Source organism: Drosophila erecta, unplaced genomic scaffold (genome assembly GCF_003286155.1).
Source record: "Drosophila erecta strain 14021-0224.00,06,07 unplaced genomic scaffold, DereRS2 tig00000000-arrow-pilon, whole genome shotgun sequence".
NCBI lineage: Eukaryota > Metazoa > Arthropoda > Insecta > Diptera > Drosophilidae > Drosophila > Drosophila erecta.
The window spans coordinates 475,789-492,289 of record NW_020825194.1 but is presented as its reverse complement, the minus strand read 5'-3'; the positions used below and the strand labels follow the sequence as shown (position 1 = coordinate 492,289).

At 48.0% G+C, this 16,501-nt stretch overlaps 1 protein-coding gene and 1 pseudogene across 1 annotated transcript in view; both read left to right on the top strand.

Annotated features, from left to right (window-relative positions):
• Positions 1-10,506, top strand: part of LOC6554297 — a 40,470-nt gene extending 29,964 nt beyond the window's left edge. The window contains exons 3-4 of the mRNA XM_001981029.3: positions 5,975-6,355; positions 6,528-10,506. Coding sequence (XP_001981065.3) covers positions 6,304-6,355; positions 6,528-8,971 — 2,496 coding nt within the window. The 5' untranslated portion in view covers positions 5,975-6,303 and the 3' untranslated portion in view covers positions 8,972-10,506. The remainder of the gene's footprint in view (positions 1-5,974; positions 6,356-6,527) is intronic.
• Positions 2,306-2,845, top strand: LOC26526365 (annotated as a pseudogene).
• Positions 10,507-16,501: the final 5,995 nt, after the last annotated feature.

Sequence of the window (16,501 nt, the reverse complement as noted above, 5' to 3'; positions counted from 1 at the left end):
ATCCCAGCATCCTGGACGGCATCCTTCGGCTCGTTTGTATGTGCCTCTGTGGTTCTACACAAATATACTGATGGCTCGCAGAGTGCTCAGTGTGCACAACATACAGGACATACAGGACATGGCATACGCATACAAATCCGGGAAATACCCGCACCCAGCCCGCCGCCTTCCCCGAAAACTGTGTGCTGAGGTCATGTCGCTGGCGTCGCAGTTGCAGCAGCGGCAACAACAATGCAACAATGGGGCAGCAACTGACGACTATAATGTCTGGCCGGGCTCCACTCTTCTCACTCGCCTGGGCGCATCAACTCGAATGGTCTCGCAGTTGTAAAGCTGCCAACAGCAGACCAGCATGCGCAGCTGCAGCAATAGCAGCGCAACAGCAGCAAGCAGCAGCAGCAGCGGCAGCAACTCGAGTTATAGGTACAGCTGCTGCCCAAACGGAATTGCAGCAAAACCACCAGGACGACGATGACAAGGATGGCAAACAATTGTAAGCTCTGACAGCCAAACAACAGTGGCAACAACAATGCGACCTGCAACACGACATTTGCGAAATGTTGATCTGCGGTCTAGGCCGAAATTGAGATACTCTCCTCGCAAAGGGCAAATAATAATGGGTATTTTTGTCGGCCGGCCACTGGTGTGTGGTGTGTGGTGTGTGGAGTGTGCATTATGGTTTTGAGTGGGCTTCAATCAATTAAGTCCGTCAATCAAATTGACACAGCTCATATTACGGCCCACGTGATGGGAGCTCGGGATTACCAATCGATGAAATGTATTATTAGTTGTTGACACAACGCTACGCGTTATATACTCGTATATTGATTCCTTGAAAAGCTTTTGATTGAGGTTCGTCATTACAACTTGTTGGAGTGGAAATGTTAATATGACCCGTGCAATCACCGACATCTCAAATTGCATCTCTATGAAGAGCATATAATTTCAGTGGAAATCTTCACTGGAAACTTATTGCCCTGTTTTCACTGAAAATTGTAATTTTCCAATTAAACCAAGGGGGGCTGGAAAGCATTGCTATTTATAAGCTGCCAATAAGCCAACTCAATCAATACCGCCTTTCCTATTAACACAGAAATGGTGAATGGTGAATTGTAAATGGTAAATGGTAAATGGCAATTGTAAATTTCCAAATGGCAAATTTCCTGCGAAGCCAACAGGGCGGCTACTCGTTATTGTTGGCTTAATGTTGAATAACTGTTTGCACGCACTGTTGCACTCGAGTTTATTCGAAACTGAAACGAAATGAAAATATAATGAATGGGTGGCTCAGATCGAAGCTGCTGCTGCCGATGCGGACGCCAATTAGGGCTCATTTCAATTGCAGGCTCGAACTGATTAGAAGTTCCCAGATAAATTGGTAGCCTAACTGGCAAGACAATAGTTTCAGCAGAGTATTATTTATGCGGCCCACAATGGACTGGAGGTACCTCCAGTTCAATGCGTTTCGGAGGCAACTTGGAGCGCCGCATTACCGGAAGCCTTGCAGGTGCCTGATTACGGACCGATTTTATTGATTCCCCCGTGGCCAGTCTATTGTTTTGGCCTCAATAATGGCCAAGATAACTGCGGGTGTGAGATGGGAGCCCTCTGCACACGGAAAAAAACGAATTATATCGAATTGGAAACATGATTGCATTAATTCTAGATCATTTCAGTAATACTACTCCCACTTAGTTGGGAAATCATGACCACCAAGGGTTTGCCTTGCCGAAGACCACTGGTTTCTTTCTGTGTAATCCTGGCACAGCTCATGATAAATTTACAATGCTCCGCATGCGAAGGCCACGGCGAACAATAACAATTGCACTTGCCGGAGCAGGAGCAGGAGTAGGAGCAGGAGCAGGAGGAGCCAGGCACATGTTTATGTCCTTCTCCGCCGTACACCTCCTGCCCCAGAATCCCCGTGGCAGAAGCCCCGGGGCTGCTTGGCTAAGGCGAATGTCCTGTTTCTCGTTTTCGCACGTACAATGTGCTGCACTTGCACTCTGCCCCCAGATAATTGCATTGCCCCCGTCCATAAGTGTCTGCTGCTGCCATCAGGCCATCCTGCCATCCAGCCATCCAGCCATCCAGCCATCCAGCCATCCTGCCATCCAGTCATCCTGCAATCCTGCAATCCTGCCCTGCGTCCCTGCTCCTTGCGGAGTTTTGTGTATTTATGAAAACCATTTCCGGGCGGCAATAAAACTCAACACGGTCAACGTCAGCGGCATCTAATCCTGGCCTGGCGGCGCTTCGAGTGCCATTAATTTTGCTTGTTTTTTCCCTGTGACATTTTCCGATTATGTGCGGATTTGTGGCACGACGGACGCCCCGATCCACTTTGGAGCCCAAGGAAAAGTTTGCAATTTACACTTTGGAGACGGCTGTCCTTGAAAGATTGGCGAGTCCTGGTCTTAACAAGCAACAACAAATAGGCCACCCGATGACAGGCGATAAGAGCAACCTACTCGTGTTCTTGTGCTATTTTTTTTTCCGCTTCTATTTGCTTTTGCCATGCAAGTGCCACGCCCCCAGCCCCCAGCTGCCGCCACTTGCCGCTGCCCGGCAGAGCTCCGCCCACTTCTGGATTTGCCTTTTTGTTAATGTTTGCTCAATTTAAAAAGTTTTCCATCGCCATTTGCATTTGCACGCACATTCGCACGTGCTTATGCAACAGCAAAACAATTGGCGAAGCTGGGTGGGCGGCAGGTGGGCGTGGCAGGAGCAGGGTGGGCGGTCTTTGGGCGGAGAAAGTGCTCAGCCAGGCGGCAAAGAAACCATTTGCATACGCACAGGGGCTTAGACCTAAGGGGATTCCAGCGAAGAGTCCGTTGGGAGGTGAAAGTCGAAACGCGGCGTGATCTTTATTTCTCAAAGTCATAGATTACAAGGGGTTTTTGTTGTGCAACAGATACTTGGACGCATTAAACAATTTAAGGTCTTAGCTAAAAGCAAAGGTATGTGCAATAATTGAGGAATGATATCCTTTTCTGAAAATATGGGCTGGTAAAATGCTGGTAATTCATGCAAAATATGCTAATTTTTGCGGGTTGAGTGCGATTGACGTGTTATGTAAAAATCCCTTATCTTACGTGTAGCGCTAATCAAAACAGCGCGACCCCAAAGCCCGTGCCAGATTGGTTACATAAACAAATAGATAGCCGCGTCGCATTTGCATAATCTAAAAAAATAGCTAAATAACCCCGGTGGTGACCTACGCCCCTGGCCACGCAGCCCGAAGGCAAAGGAAGGGAAGTTGGGCATGGAATCGGAATGGAAGAAAAAGCTGAAAAGTTTAGTTTTTGTTTTTAATTTGGTAATGCAGCACGGGGCATGGCCTCCAATTGTTAGTCCTGGACAAGGACTTTTTCCTGTTTTCCGACAATTACATTTGATGAAGTTTTACAAATGAGCGAGGCGTGGTCGAGCTGCGGGGCGGACATTTAGTTAACTTTTGGGCCAGCTAAAATTGAAATTGAATTCCAATTGTCAAATGGAATTGTATATGACCAACGAAAAACGCGAAAAACTAGACTGGCAATTTACTCGCCGAACCAAATGTGAGGTGGGCTATAATGGATTAAGGTGGAATTGTGCACTTTAAAGTCCCGCAGGCGGGAAGTAACAATGAATTACGATGGGTTATTGCATTTATAATGCATTATTAATTCGGGTGCACTGGAATGGTAAGGCTTTTGATTCGGTTATAATCAATTCTTTTAATTCTGCATAACTGCGTTTCAGTCAACATGGCACTACAAATATGTGCACAAATGTGTTGGCGGAAAGTTTTCAATTCTGTCGCTCAATTTCACAGTGACTTTGCCTCATATCCTGACGGGATTTAAGACTTACATGCTAACCGACTTGGATAATTCCATGTTTCGAGCAGGATTCCGGCACAGGATTGGAGTAACATTCTCCGAGTTCCAGGTCCACTTAATTTAGCGCTGTATAATTGCTCATACGCACTGTTGCACCTGTTTGGATTTGAAACCCGAAATCAATTTGCAGCTAAACTGCCGCAGATTATCTTGAATTGGATTCGAAATCAAATTGGCAATTGCCGAGTACGGGCTAACAATTACCGTCCATTCCGGCAGATTAGCCAGATACCAACAGCCAGATACCAGGGCCCTCTAGTCGCTATACGTCTGAGTTTGGCAGAGGCTAAATGCAGAATGTCGAGGCAGCCATATCTTTCTGGGCCATCTCCCATGTGCTGGAACCCCATGTCTGTGTGGCATCAGTTAATTGATTTGCTTTACGACTTGCGGCTGCAGTCAGTGCTCTTGCAACATATTCCGCCATAATATTTTTTTAATATTGTTCCGTGCTGTGGCTGGCCTCCTTTGGCAATTGGCCATCAAATTAGCTTTGCTTTTTTGGTCCACTGTGCCACATTTATGAATATCAACGAACCTGTGAGTGCCGATTCCTCTTCACTGCGAGAAATGTCTGGAGAACTAGCCATACACGTATGTAGATATGGCTTGAAATAGTTTACTAATCTCATGTAATCCATCCAATCCAATTTAATTCTTGCTGTTCAGGCTCCAAAGTAGTTCGATCAGTAAACGTACTCCGTCTTCCAAAGCGATCGAATCGCATTATTTATCTTTCCAGCTCCCGTTGGGAATCAAAGTCCATAAAATGATATACCATTTTCTATCTGTGTGCTCATAAAGCAGCAAAATAAAACTGTCGACGATTGGGAGGAAAGTGGAAAGTGGAAAATATCAAGGGGCGAGGAAAAGCGGTCTGGGCCGAGAAAAAGCCAGCAATTGCAACTGCCAACTGCTGCTGCACTGACACAGGAAATATTATCCGCATTGCCAGCAACGAGCGATGAGCAGAAATTGAGGCTGCCAAGGTTTTGGCCCGGCTTTGTGGGTCGTCCTTTTTGAAGAGGGGTCCTGGTGAGCGGCGGGGGGCGAGGGACGAGGAGCGGGACCGGGTGCCATCAGGACAAAGCGCAAAAGCGGCCAAGTGAATTCTCAAATACAAATTCAAATGGCAAATTGACAAATGAACCTTTTGAGCTTTTTACGTTTTCATTGTCTGTCTGTATCTCGTAGTTTGCCAGTGGAGCGGATTCATCCTCCTGCGCTGGTGGCTGGGCGGGTTGGGGGCAGGTGGAGGTGGGTGTGAGTGATACAGGAAACCTGGGGCACAGCGAATGTGGCCCCACTTCGGCTGGCAACAGTAAGTGCGGTGCAGATTGTGTTAAATTAGGCATTTTCCGCACAGCTAAATTACTTTTATGCCAGAAAGCAGCACTTACAAGTGCCTTAAAATGGGTAACAAGTGAAGTCAGCAACATGGAACAGATCCTGCTCCCATATTATTGAATGAGGTGTCGGCTCTTAAAGTGGCATTTATAATTAATCCACAATCGTGCAGCTCAGTTACAATTATAGTATTTTTCTGCAGTGGAGCGCTCCACCTCGGAAACGCTTTGAGTTGGCTTTTTTCCAGTTCAGTCCCGCTCCTCCTCATTCAAAAGAAGTACAAACAAAACCCGTGGGGGTGGGCACGAAAGTAAAAAGCATTCGACAGGCTATTGATGCTGATTTTGTAAAGATGCCGATGCCGATGCCGATGCCGATGCCGATGCCAATGCCGCTGTCGATGCCAATGAAAATGAGAATGAGAATGGAGCCGGCCAGAGTGTGGGGAATGCCCAGAGTTGGAGCCGAGCCCCTGCGGGTTTTGGTTGCCGCTTTGTTGTGCCGTCCAGCTGGACGTACAACAAATTACAAAATGTTGTTGAAAGGCGATTTTAAAGCCACGGCCACTTGGCAGCACCCACCCACTCCATTCAGAGGCCAAACCCGAGCTCGGTAAACAGAGATTACAAATGGGCCAAGTGTGGGTGCGGTGGGAACCACTGGAACTGCACAACTACACAACTACAATGGGCATTGTTGGCCGCTCACGCTAATACCGGATTCTCTTTTACATTTTGCAGATTTAAGAATTCTTAAAAGGATACCAGCAGCAGCAGGAGGAGCAGGAGCAGCAGGAGGAGCAGCCGCACCCAGAAGGACCAACTTTCCACTCGAAGCAAATTAAAAGAAAAGAACTCAGCCAAACTGGAGGCGGAGGGCAAAAAACGGCAAAATCAATAGTGCCGAAGAAGTGTGGCCAAAGTGCTGAGTAATGTGGAGTAATGGAGACCTTTTTGCTGGCGGCGGCAACATGATGTGAAACATGGCAATCGAATCAGCCAAAGCCATTTAGGGTCATCAATTGCCAGGGTAGTGGAAAATCGGCAGCAGGAGCCCCGAACGAAGCCATATGCACCGCAGCATGGAGCGCAGGAGGAGCAGCAGCCCGAGGGCTCTGCCAGGTGAGTTGTCATTCCCAGGCAGCAGGTGCCACGCGCCAAAATGGATGGTCAATACAAAAGAATCCACTGCAGATTAGTCACGTACATACACTTTTTCTGGGAGCCCAGTTTAATGTCACTCTGTGATTTATAACTAATACATTTAAATTCGTGTTCGTTGTTTCTTCCGCAGTCTGCTGGATTCTGCTGTGCCTGGTGGCCTGGACCGTGGCAGATGACTGGTCCCTCAGTTGCGCCTCCAATTGCACCTGCAAGTGGACCAATGGCAAGAAGTCGGCCATCTGCAGCTCCCTGCAGCTGACCACCATTCCGAACACCCTGAGCACAGAGCTGCAGGTGCTGGTGCTCAATGACAACCACATCCCGTACCTCAACCGGGAGGAGTTCTCCACTCTGGGGCTGCTGAACCTGCAGCGCATTTACCTCAAGAAGTCCGAGGTGCAGTACATACACAAGGAGTCGTTCCGCAATCTGAAGATCCTGGTGGAGATTGACCTGTCGGACAATAAGCTGGAGATGCTCGACAAGGACACCTTCATGGGCAACGATCGCCTGAGGATACTCTACTTGAATGGCAATCCCCTCAAGCGCCTGGCGGCGTACCAGTTTCCTATTCTGCCCCATCTGCGCACCCTGGACATGCACGACTGCCTCATCTCCTACATCGATCCCATGTCCCTGGCCAACCTGAACCTGCTGGAGTTCCTCAACCTGAAGAACAATCTGCTGGAGAGCCTCAGCGAGTACGTGTTCCAGCACATGGCCAATCTGAAGACCCTCTCCCTGGAGGAGAACCCCTGGCAGTGCAACTGCAAGTTGCGCAAGTTCCGCGGCTGGTATGTGAACAGCCGCCTGAGCTCCGTGAGTCTGGTGTGCAAGGGCCCGCCGGCCCAGAAGGATCGCACCTGGGACAGCGTGGACGACGAGCTCTTCGGCTGTCCGCCGCGGGTGGAGATCTTCAACAACGAGGAGGTGCAGAACATCGACATCGGCAGTAATACCACCTTTAGCTGCCTGGTGTACGGCGATCCGCTGCCGGAGGTGGCTTGGGAGCTGAATGGGAAGATACTGGACAACGACAACGTGCTCTTCGACTCGGAGAGCATCTCCTCGGACAAGCTGTGGAGTAACCTCACCGTCTTCAACGTGACCAGCCTGGATGCCGGCACCTACGCCTGCACGGGCGCGAATGCCATCGGCAGCATGACCCAGAACATCAGCATCTACCTCAGCGAGATCGTTCAGCATGTGCTGGAGAAAACGCCCGAGACCTTCTGGTACTTCGGCCTCATCATGGGCATCTTCGGAACCGTCTTTCTGCTGATCTCCATCTCGTTTGTGGTCTGTCTGTGCAAGCGCACCACCCGCCAGCACCGGCATGCCAACAAGGCCGGAGTGAAGTCGAGTGTCAGCTTCAATGATCAGGAAAAGAAACTTCTGGACTCGAGCGTCACCACGACGACCAATGATCGCGGCGACAGCTATGGCATCGACAACCAGCCCACTTCCATGGGCATGAACAAGGGCGACTCGGCCGGAATGGGCTTCAACCAGATAGAGATCCATGCGGTGGACAGTCATCGGCATGGCAGCATGTTGGTGCAGCAGCAGCCGCAACAGCAACAGGTTGCGGGTGGTGGTGGAATGCGGCAGCAGCTGATGCAGGTCAAAGATCCCACCTGCGGCATGATGAGTGTGCCCACCTCAATGGCAGGCCATGCCCACTCGCATCCTGCCCAGATCTCCGAGGAGTTCCCGCTGAACGTGGGCGTCTTTCCGCCGCCCCCAGAGTTTTGCTCCAACATAGTCCCGAATCCAGCCTTTGGGGGCAATATCTTCATCCGGGTATCCGTTACGCAGGACATGCTGGATGGTGCGGACCTGAACATGTATCCCGATTTGCTGAACATTCCCAAGCGGATGCAGGACGTGCAGGAGAGTGGTGCTGGTGCAGTTGCCGTGCCCGAGGGTCAGTTTGCCACTCTACCGAGACACACGGCCCGGAGAGGTATTCTCAAGAAGGACACCTCCTTGCAGCAGCAGCAGCAAATTCAGCAGCAGCATCAGCAGCAACAGCAACAGCAAATGCAGCAGCAGCAGCAGCAACTCCAACAGCAGCACCAGCCATCCGGACTCTACACACATGATGAAATAGTGACCTACAACCTGGAGGCCAGTGGCTATGACCCCCACCAGGCGGCGTACCACAGCAACGCCATGGAGCTGCCTCCTCCGCCGCCGCCGCCCGCCGTAACAGCGGTGGTGCAGTGCCATCACCCGAGTCCCAGCAACTGCGCCAGCTGCATCAACAATGCGCCGCCGCCGCCCTCCGCCTGCCAATCGCCGCCCGTCGAGGTCACGCCCATGAGGCCGCTGGACAGCTCCGCCTACCCCAAGTACGACAACATGGGTCGGCGGATCACCGCGAGCGGAGGACTCGGTGGATCCACTCTTTCGCTGCACGACGAGGAGCGCTACGAAAACGAGACGCTCTTTGGCCAGGCGGAGAGCCAGCCCCAGGGCATGCCCGAGCAGTCGCAGGATCTCCACCAGGCGCAGGAGGTGACCCAAGGCCAGGACCAGGGCGGCGGTCCTGGCGAGTTCGTGTCGCTCTAGTATTACGGTACCCAGGTGTAAATAGGTCAATAGATTCGTGTCCCCGGAGACCCGGGAAACCCTTGGCAATCGTTTGGTTCATATCAGTTTGAGGAACGAGTGCTCTAAATGAACATATGTATGTGTAGCAACCCACACAATCTATTGACTGCATCACATTCCTCTGAAGACCACAAATCCAACAAGAAACGCGGTCAGGATTGACTGGGTTCTCATTTTTAGGCATTAAACTGTAAGAGGTCATTAAAAAGGTATTTAACATAAAAATGAGAATCCAAACGAGACTGTCATCACAGCCCAATCAAAATTATAGATTTCAAAAATGTTGATTTAACCAGCAAAGACAACCTTTATTTTCCATTCGGATTGCACTCTCAGACTAGACACCGTTCAAGAATATACTTCCGATTCATGCTCCATTAGAGTCCCAATCCCAGCTAGCATTTGGTAGTAGTCCCTGAAGTCTGCACCTCCTTAGAGGTCAGCAGCGGGTGTATTCTATAAGGTATAGCGACCAAACTGATCTTCATAAGGTGTATAGTACGATTAATCGCGTGTGTATTGGACCCATGGCTGGTCGAGTCTTAGACATATTGCTTCTGGGGTGCTAGAGATTAGGGGTTTAGAGATGAGACACTGAATAGGATTAGATTGGTACAGGTGGTGTGAGGCGCGAAACTCATATCTCTAGATATGCATATACATATATACATATATAAAACGTTAGCCAGATCTATTACGCCCCATATACTCGCCCTTATAACCCTGGATGTGCATTGGATATATAAATACTTTATCTAGTTTCTAGCCCCTCAGCCCCGTAAAATAGTTCCTCTCTTGTACATATGTAAATGTATTCCTATTGCTTAAGGACTTTTAATCAAAATAATTTTATGCTCACTACCCGCAAGTATCTCAAGCATATATCACAGAGTCGTGCCAAAAGTTTTTAAAGTCTGTTTTTAACCTGTTAGCCCCATGCGATTGTTTAGACGTGTTAGTTACCGTAGTATTTGCTGAACACCTAGTACCTATGATTTAGTCAGTCTCAGATCCCAGCATACAGAATAGAACACATTCGATCCTCTGCGTTTTCCCACTCGAAGTCCTGCAAGTAGATCCAAACTATATCTGAATAAGGTACGACATTAACACTTACGCAACATACTCGTATATCTGCATATGTTTGTACTTGTGTGTAATCTGAATGTAGAAAGAATTGAAAACAAATACGACCCAAGCTAGGCTATATCGATGTGTATATCTTATATATAGTATATCGTACATATGCAATGTAAACATTTATCGAGATCCATGTTTGTAGAGGAGGGCGCACGGGGGACGGGAGAACAGAGGTCGCATTAAATGGATTTTTTGTGTCTGTAGAAAGTTTCAAATTCGAGCTTGGTAATGTAAAAGTAAGCTATAGAAGTCAGTATAAGTACACGATAAATTCCACTTACATGACCACGCCCACTCACCGCCCCACTCACCCTTCGCATGATAAGTGCATGCGTGTGTGTATCTGTGTGCATCTGTGTGTGCGTGTGTGTGTGCGGAATAATTAAACACATGAATGCAATGAATTACTATAATAATTATGGGAAAGTATGCAGGCAAATATTTGCACAACTTCCATGAGATTTTTAACCCCTTCACCCCGTAGTTATCCACTATTTGTTTTATCGCCGTTGTTGTTTAATGTGCGCCGAGTTTCAGGCGAAGGGATTTTTGTATTTTGGTATTATGAACTGAACCAGAGCAAATTTGCACGGCACACACAAAACACGGCAAACAGAGCATTCTAGTTTAATCTGTATATAATTTAACTGAATCCCATTGCCCTGCGTACCTCATTTTTGACAGCGCAGAGTGGATGATTCAATCAAAGCATTTTTGTCCGCTCTAATGGACGGATCTAAATCTGAATCCGAATCTGAATCTGAACCCGAAACACGAACAGAAACGGAAACTTTGGCGGGAGGGGCGGACCCTGTACATACATAGGCCATTTTAATTACATCATACTCGCGCAGACAGAGCCAATATTTTATTCATTTTAAATCGTTTTAACTAATTAAAACCAAATGGAAACCGCCAACTGAGCGAGAGCAAAAGACAAGTGTAAACACGCAAATAGAGTAATGGGTAATGAGAATAGCAAGGGCCCGACTAGAGAAAATTTAAACTATGCTTTTAACTACGTCTCCCATTTACCATTTACCATTCACCATTTTCCATTTCCCATTTCCCAATTTCCACTTCCACGACCGCCACGCGTTTTTCCGGACGGAGATGGAAATGTTACTATGATTTTAATTACTCAGCTTGAATGCAAATGGAAGGCGCCCACAGAACCAGATACCTAGATGCGAAATGTATCTGAATCCGGGAATCCGAGTATCCGAGTATCCGCGTGTGACTTTGTGTTTGGGTATCTGCATCTGGTGGCGGTGCATGTGGCATGCGGCATGCGGCAGGCGGCAAAATTAACTTTTTATGCCGAAATAAATTAAACTCGAATGATGAATAGTAGTAACAAATTTTGTACAATACCATGAAAACATTACATTGCATATTGCATTTTAACTTGAATTCCATTCGAAAGCTGAAATTAGCCAAATCCTACGAGCCGCACAGAATCTGAATCTGAATCAGAATCCATCACGAACTCGAATACGCATTTATAAATACACAACATCCCGACAGGACACACGGACACGGACACGGACATGGACATGGATGTGGACATGAACGAAGAGGACAGACCAGAAAAACGAACATTGAACAAACAATATAACCGAGAACACATTGTAATAGCATTAATAGATTGTCAAGCTTTATTACACACTATATTAACATAGATGGAATAATAATAATTATTATTATTACTCTAATAATACGAGTAACAGAGAACACAAAGAGAAATATGAATAAATTTAATAAAACCAAAAACAAAGCCTTTACATACATATAAGTACGTGCCATATGCATCTATGCCCTTTTTCCAGCTTTCCCCAGATTTCCCACCATTTAGCATACCGTCATTACAGCCGCACAAGAGCAAAAACAAGGCCAACCGAAAGGGGAAAATCGATTTGATGACATTTCCATAATGGAAAACTTCGCTGCAGTCAAATCAATGTCTCTTCCTGCGCACTTGATGGAAAGTTCTCGCCAAACACTGCAGTCAACTTCCTCAATATCCTAGGAGCCCCTTCCCAGGCAATCTGCATAATTTGCCATGAGCCCGTTCCTATCACTTGTTGATCGTAAACGGTTTTTGGCATATCAAATTTCCGACTTTTGCCATTGCCATTTTGAAATGTTTGCCGGCGATAACCAAGCGAACATTCGGAGCGTTTCCGCGCCTAATCTCCGCTTCCCAGTGCCGCAGCCACCTTGCCAAATGCTTCAATAATGACTGCGAAGTGCAAGGGAATCACACTGAGGGAAACCAGTGCACCGTTCATCCGGAAAATTAAAGGCGACGTGCCACTGGGAAATTAACATTAACGTCAATCAAAGGGAATTTACGCATGGGGAATTGTGCACATACCTTTATATTGTTAATATGTTATCTTTACTCAATGATCATTAAATGGATGAAAAGAAAATCCAAAATGTTCAGTGTCTCGCCGTAATAACACTTCCGTCCTAATGCACTTGGAGCCCCATTTAGTCAAAAGTTGCCCTTGCATCTGCGTCAGCAGCCGCGTCATCATCGCCAGCTTCCTCTCCAGCCCAGCGGAGCTCCGATTTTGGCCAAAACCACCTCGACCCAGAACTCAGCACCCAGAACTCAGCACCCAGAATCAGACCGAGACCAAGGAGCGATTCGAGAGCCGTTGGCACCGACTTCGGCTTGGCTTTGCTTTAGTTTGGTTTGGTGGGGCTTGGCCGTGGTCCGCACTCCGTGTGCGAGTCCTCTTGCGGATTCGTGGGTACGTGGGCCATGTGCGGACCCTCGGGGGAATCCGATTGCCACGCATCGAGCACGTACGCCGCCGACGACAACCGCAACTGCTGCGATTTCTAGCAGCGACCTCGCTCTCGCCCGCCTCCAGCCCCTTTGACTCCCGCTTGGTCGCACTTTGTGGCTTTTCCTGGCAGGCGGCCCACCCACTCGTTAGCTGCACTGGGAGAAGGATATGTGCCAAGTAAACTCACCTTTTGGAGCAAGTTATGTTTGAAAGCCTACGGTTTTTCTCCCAGTGCAGCTCGCCTTGCCTTCCGTTACGTATGCAACATTCATTTTTGACAAGCATAATTTGCGGCTGGCCCAGCAGCGCAGCCATTGGGATTTTGCCCGACCCTCAGTCTTATGTGCTCCACGTTATTTACAGTTTTCATGGCCCTGCACTTTTCTAATGCAAAAATGATGCACTGCACCCACGCGGCCCACGTCCGCCCACGGCCGCCCACACTTTGGCTGCTCGGCTGGCAGGTTGAAGTGTGTGGGCCTGGCTGTCTGTGGTCAGAATCGAGTCGGGCTGCGAGGATGCGAGGATGCGGCGCAGTCAAAACATGCACTTAATGTAGCACCAGCAGGAGCCACGAGCCAGGAGCGAACAGCCTGTAGCCCGGAGGGAGAGGCCTTTTCCGCTTTTGACCGGGCTTCGCAGACGCCACACCGCAGTGGCAATGAAAGTTGGAAACCAATATTTGTGCGGGCCGTGGGCTAGGCCCACAGGGAAGCCCAGGAGCGGTCCTGTTTGTCCTGCCCTAAATGGATAATTGAGTTTGGCTCGCATGAATCTGTGGGCATTTAGGAATTAGATGCGAGCGCAGTTGGTGCTGTTGCCGAAGCAAACAGACTGATTGTTAATCCTCCAACTGGAATGTTCATTACAAATACCTAGTAACTATAAGGAAGAGCATCTTAATCAGAGCTGCGAACGAACTGCTGGAGAGAGGAATCCTTAAGCACAAACTCCGCTCCTGGGGACTTGGGAACAAAAATAAATCTGTTTGCCAAACAGTTATTGCTCTTGTTTCTGCGCCGCTGCCACAAGCATCCTCCTCCTGGTCCTCCTCCAAAACTAATGCCAACTCCAACATCTGCCCCGCACCTTTCCTAAACTTTCGGATCCGATTCGTTCCGGCTCCTTGCAATCCGACTCCCCACGCAGCCCGTCCCGGCAATATGTGCGCTCATTTTATGCCTTGCATTTGGCAACGGCTCAATAATTGGTCAGTAGATTGGGAGTGGGCGTTCAAGTGGGCCTTCGAGTGGGCAGAGGGCCACCGGCCACGGCTCGTGACTCAGGTGCCCGCAAAGCGTTCTATAAATTCACAGACCCTGCCAGTGATTATGCAAGTTGGCTAAGCCGTCGACCATGAGGATGCACTGCCAGTGGAATCCGAGAACTGCCGCCTGCGGCGCTGGAGCTGCAGCACAAAATTGAATATGGGTTATGAATGGGACGCATCGCCGGTTGCCGGTTGCCGGACCCCTGCCTCTGCCCCACTTACTTTTCCATCTTCTTTCCGCCAGAAAAACAAACAATGTCCGGAATGGAGTCCCGGATCCGAACCCCCATGGCTAGCCGGAGTACTCTGCAATTTATGCCTGCCACTGGCGATGGTCGACGAAATTTTATTATTAAATAAATAGGAGCGGCGCAAGGTAGCCACGATGCTTGGCACCTCTTTGTTGGTTATTGCAATTAGTGTTTAAAGTAAGCCTCATAACCAATCCAGCGGAGTATCCAAACTTCTCGGTGAAGCGAACCAGACATTGCATCTCCGCCTGCCAAATCAGATGCGAATGAGCCGGAAAAACCGCTGCCACACGCCCATTGTTCTGATCTTCTCAGGCAAATCAATACCGCCGCTCGATGGTACATTGCACCTCGCAGGGGCGCCAAAGGGGCGGGGCTGGGCTCGTCCTTTGATCCCTGCGCCCTATCCATATCCATATACATACCATATACCTCGCCTATCCCTCCAACGGGTTCCCCACCTGGCCATTGATTAAAGTGGTTCCTTTGCAAATTTATGTTCGGAATATTAACCGAATTGCTCCCCGAGGAAAACACCCCAGCCACTCTCACTCGAAAAGAAAAACTTTTTCCACAATGTACTCGTGTACAGCACACACACACACACACACACACACACAGCCAATCGTATGAAAAAGGGGCCAAGGCAACTTTTTTAACAGTTTTTGGATTTTGGAATACAAATTATGTAAGTAATCTCAATTTATTGATATATGGAGATGCATGTTTACACGTGGCCAGCAGCAGCTCGACATTGTCGCTATTTCGGAAGCCATCGGAGGGAATGGGCTCCATATTACAGGTGGGAGAAGGTGGGTGCTGGGTGGTGGGTGGTGGCTGGTAGTTGGCTCTGTGGGTGGCAGGCCAAATGGTTTGAGGCCGTGTCTGCCCGAGTGTGACCCGTATGAATGGGGCAACTTTTGTCTTTCTTCGTCGCATTTTATACTCTCGCAGCATTATAATTTGCCATGAATATATGAAAACCGTTTGTAGAAGTTCAACCGCTGTGGGGTCCTTGGGTTACGGCCCACATCGGCCCACTCCAGCCACATCGCTGGGTATTGTCAGCTTGGGAAATGGTTTATGTAATGGGATTCATAACTTGTTTACCTGGCAGCAGGGCTATCCAGTCGGGAAGTGTTGCCCGAGAATGGCCAGGGTCCAGAGAGCTGGTCTCGTTGGCGCAGCCTTTTAATTTTAATTAAACTCCTCGAATTGCCATAGAAGATTTTCCGTGGAGCTGCCCAATGCCCAATGATTTATGGAACTTTCAAGGTTATTCGCTCCATTATAAATTCATGTAAATGCCTTTGCATTTTTGGTCATTATTTGGCTCATTATTTTGCTAGCCAAATTAGAGCAGATCATCGCATAAAACCGAACTTAATTACCTGAAATTATGATGCATGACCTAGTCCCACCATGTGGCTGATTTACTTTTATGGGCTAGTGTTTTCCAATCTAATCCCTGGCTAGTAGTAAATTTCACAGCTCTTCGTGGTCGCATATTTTGTGTAATCCTTTATTTAAGCTCGTTTAATTTTGTATTGATTAATACATGATTAATGTTCTGAATTAATTGGCCAAAATGTAGTCGTACATTTTGGTTTTGGTTTCTGACACTTTGGCTATGTTTGTCTGCTCATGAATTTCAAAAATATAATAATACGAACACACCTCGGCAGAATGATGGTATAATATAACATATTGAAAGTTTTATGGATAAATTTCCAACTTTAGTTTTGAAAAGCAAAGTTTCCCTCAACCACTATTGCCAACTATTTTGCTTAGCAAGTATACGCTCCAACCAGAGTTGCCAACTGCAACTGATGAGTTGGAAAAGAGGCAGTCAATGTGTAGTTTTTCATGATGATGGTTTAGTATGTCAAGTAAAGCAGAACCAAAATTGATTAAGTCGGTTCGTTGATTTGGCTAAAACCTTTAAAAACGCGCGCCAATAGAGAATTGGTACTGAAGCAGATTCAACCAAAGTATCGAATTAGCTTACCATCGATAGCACAATTAA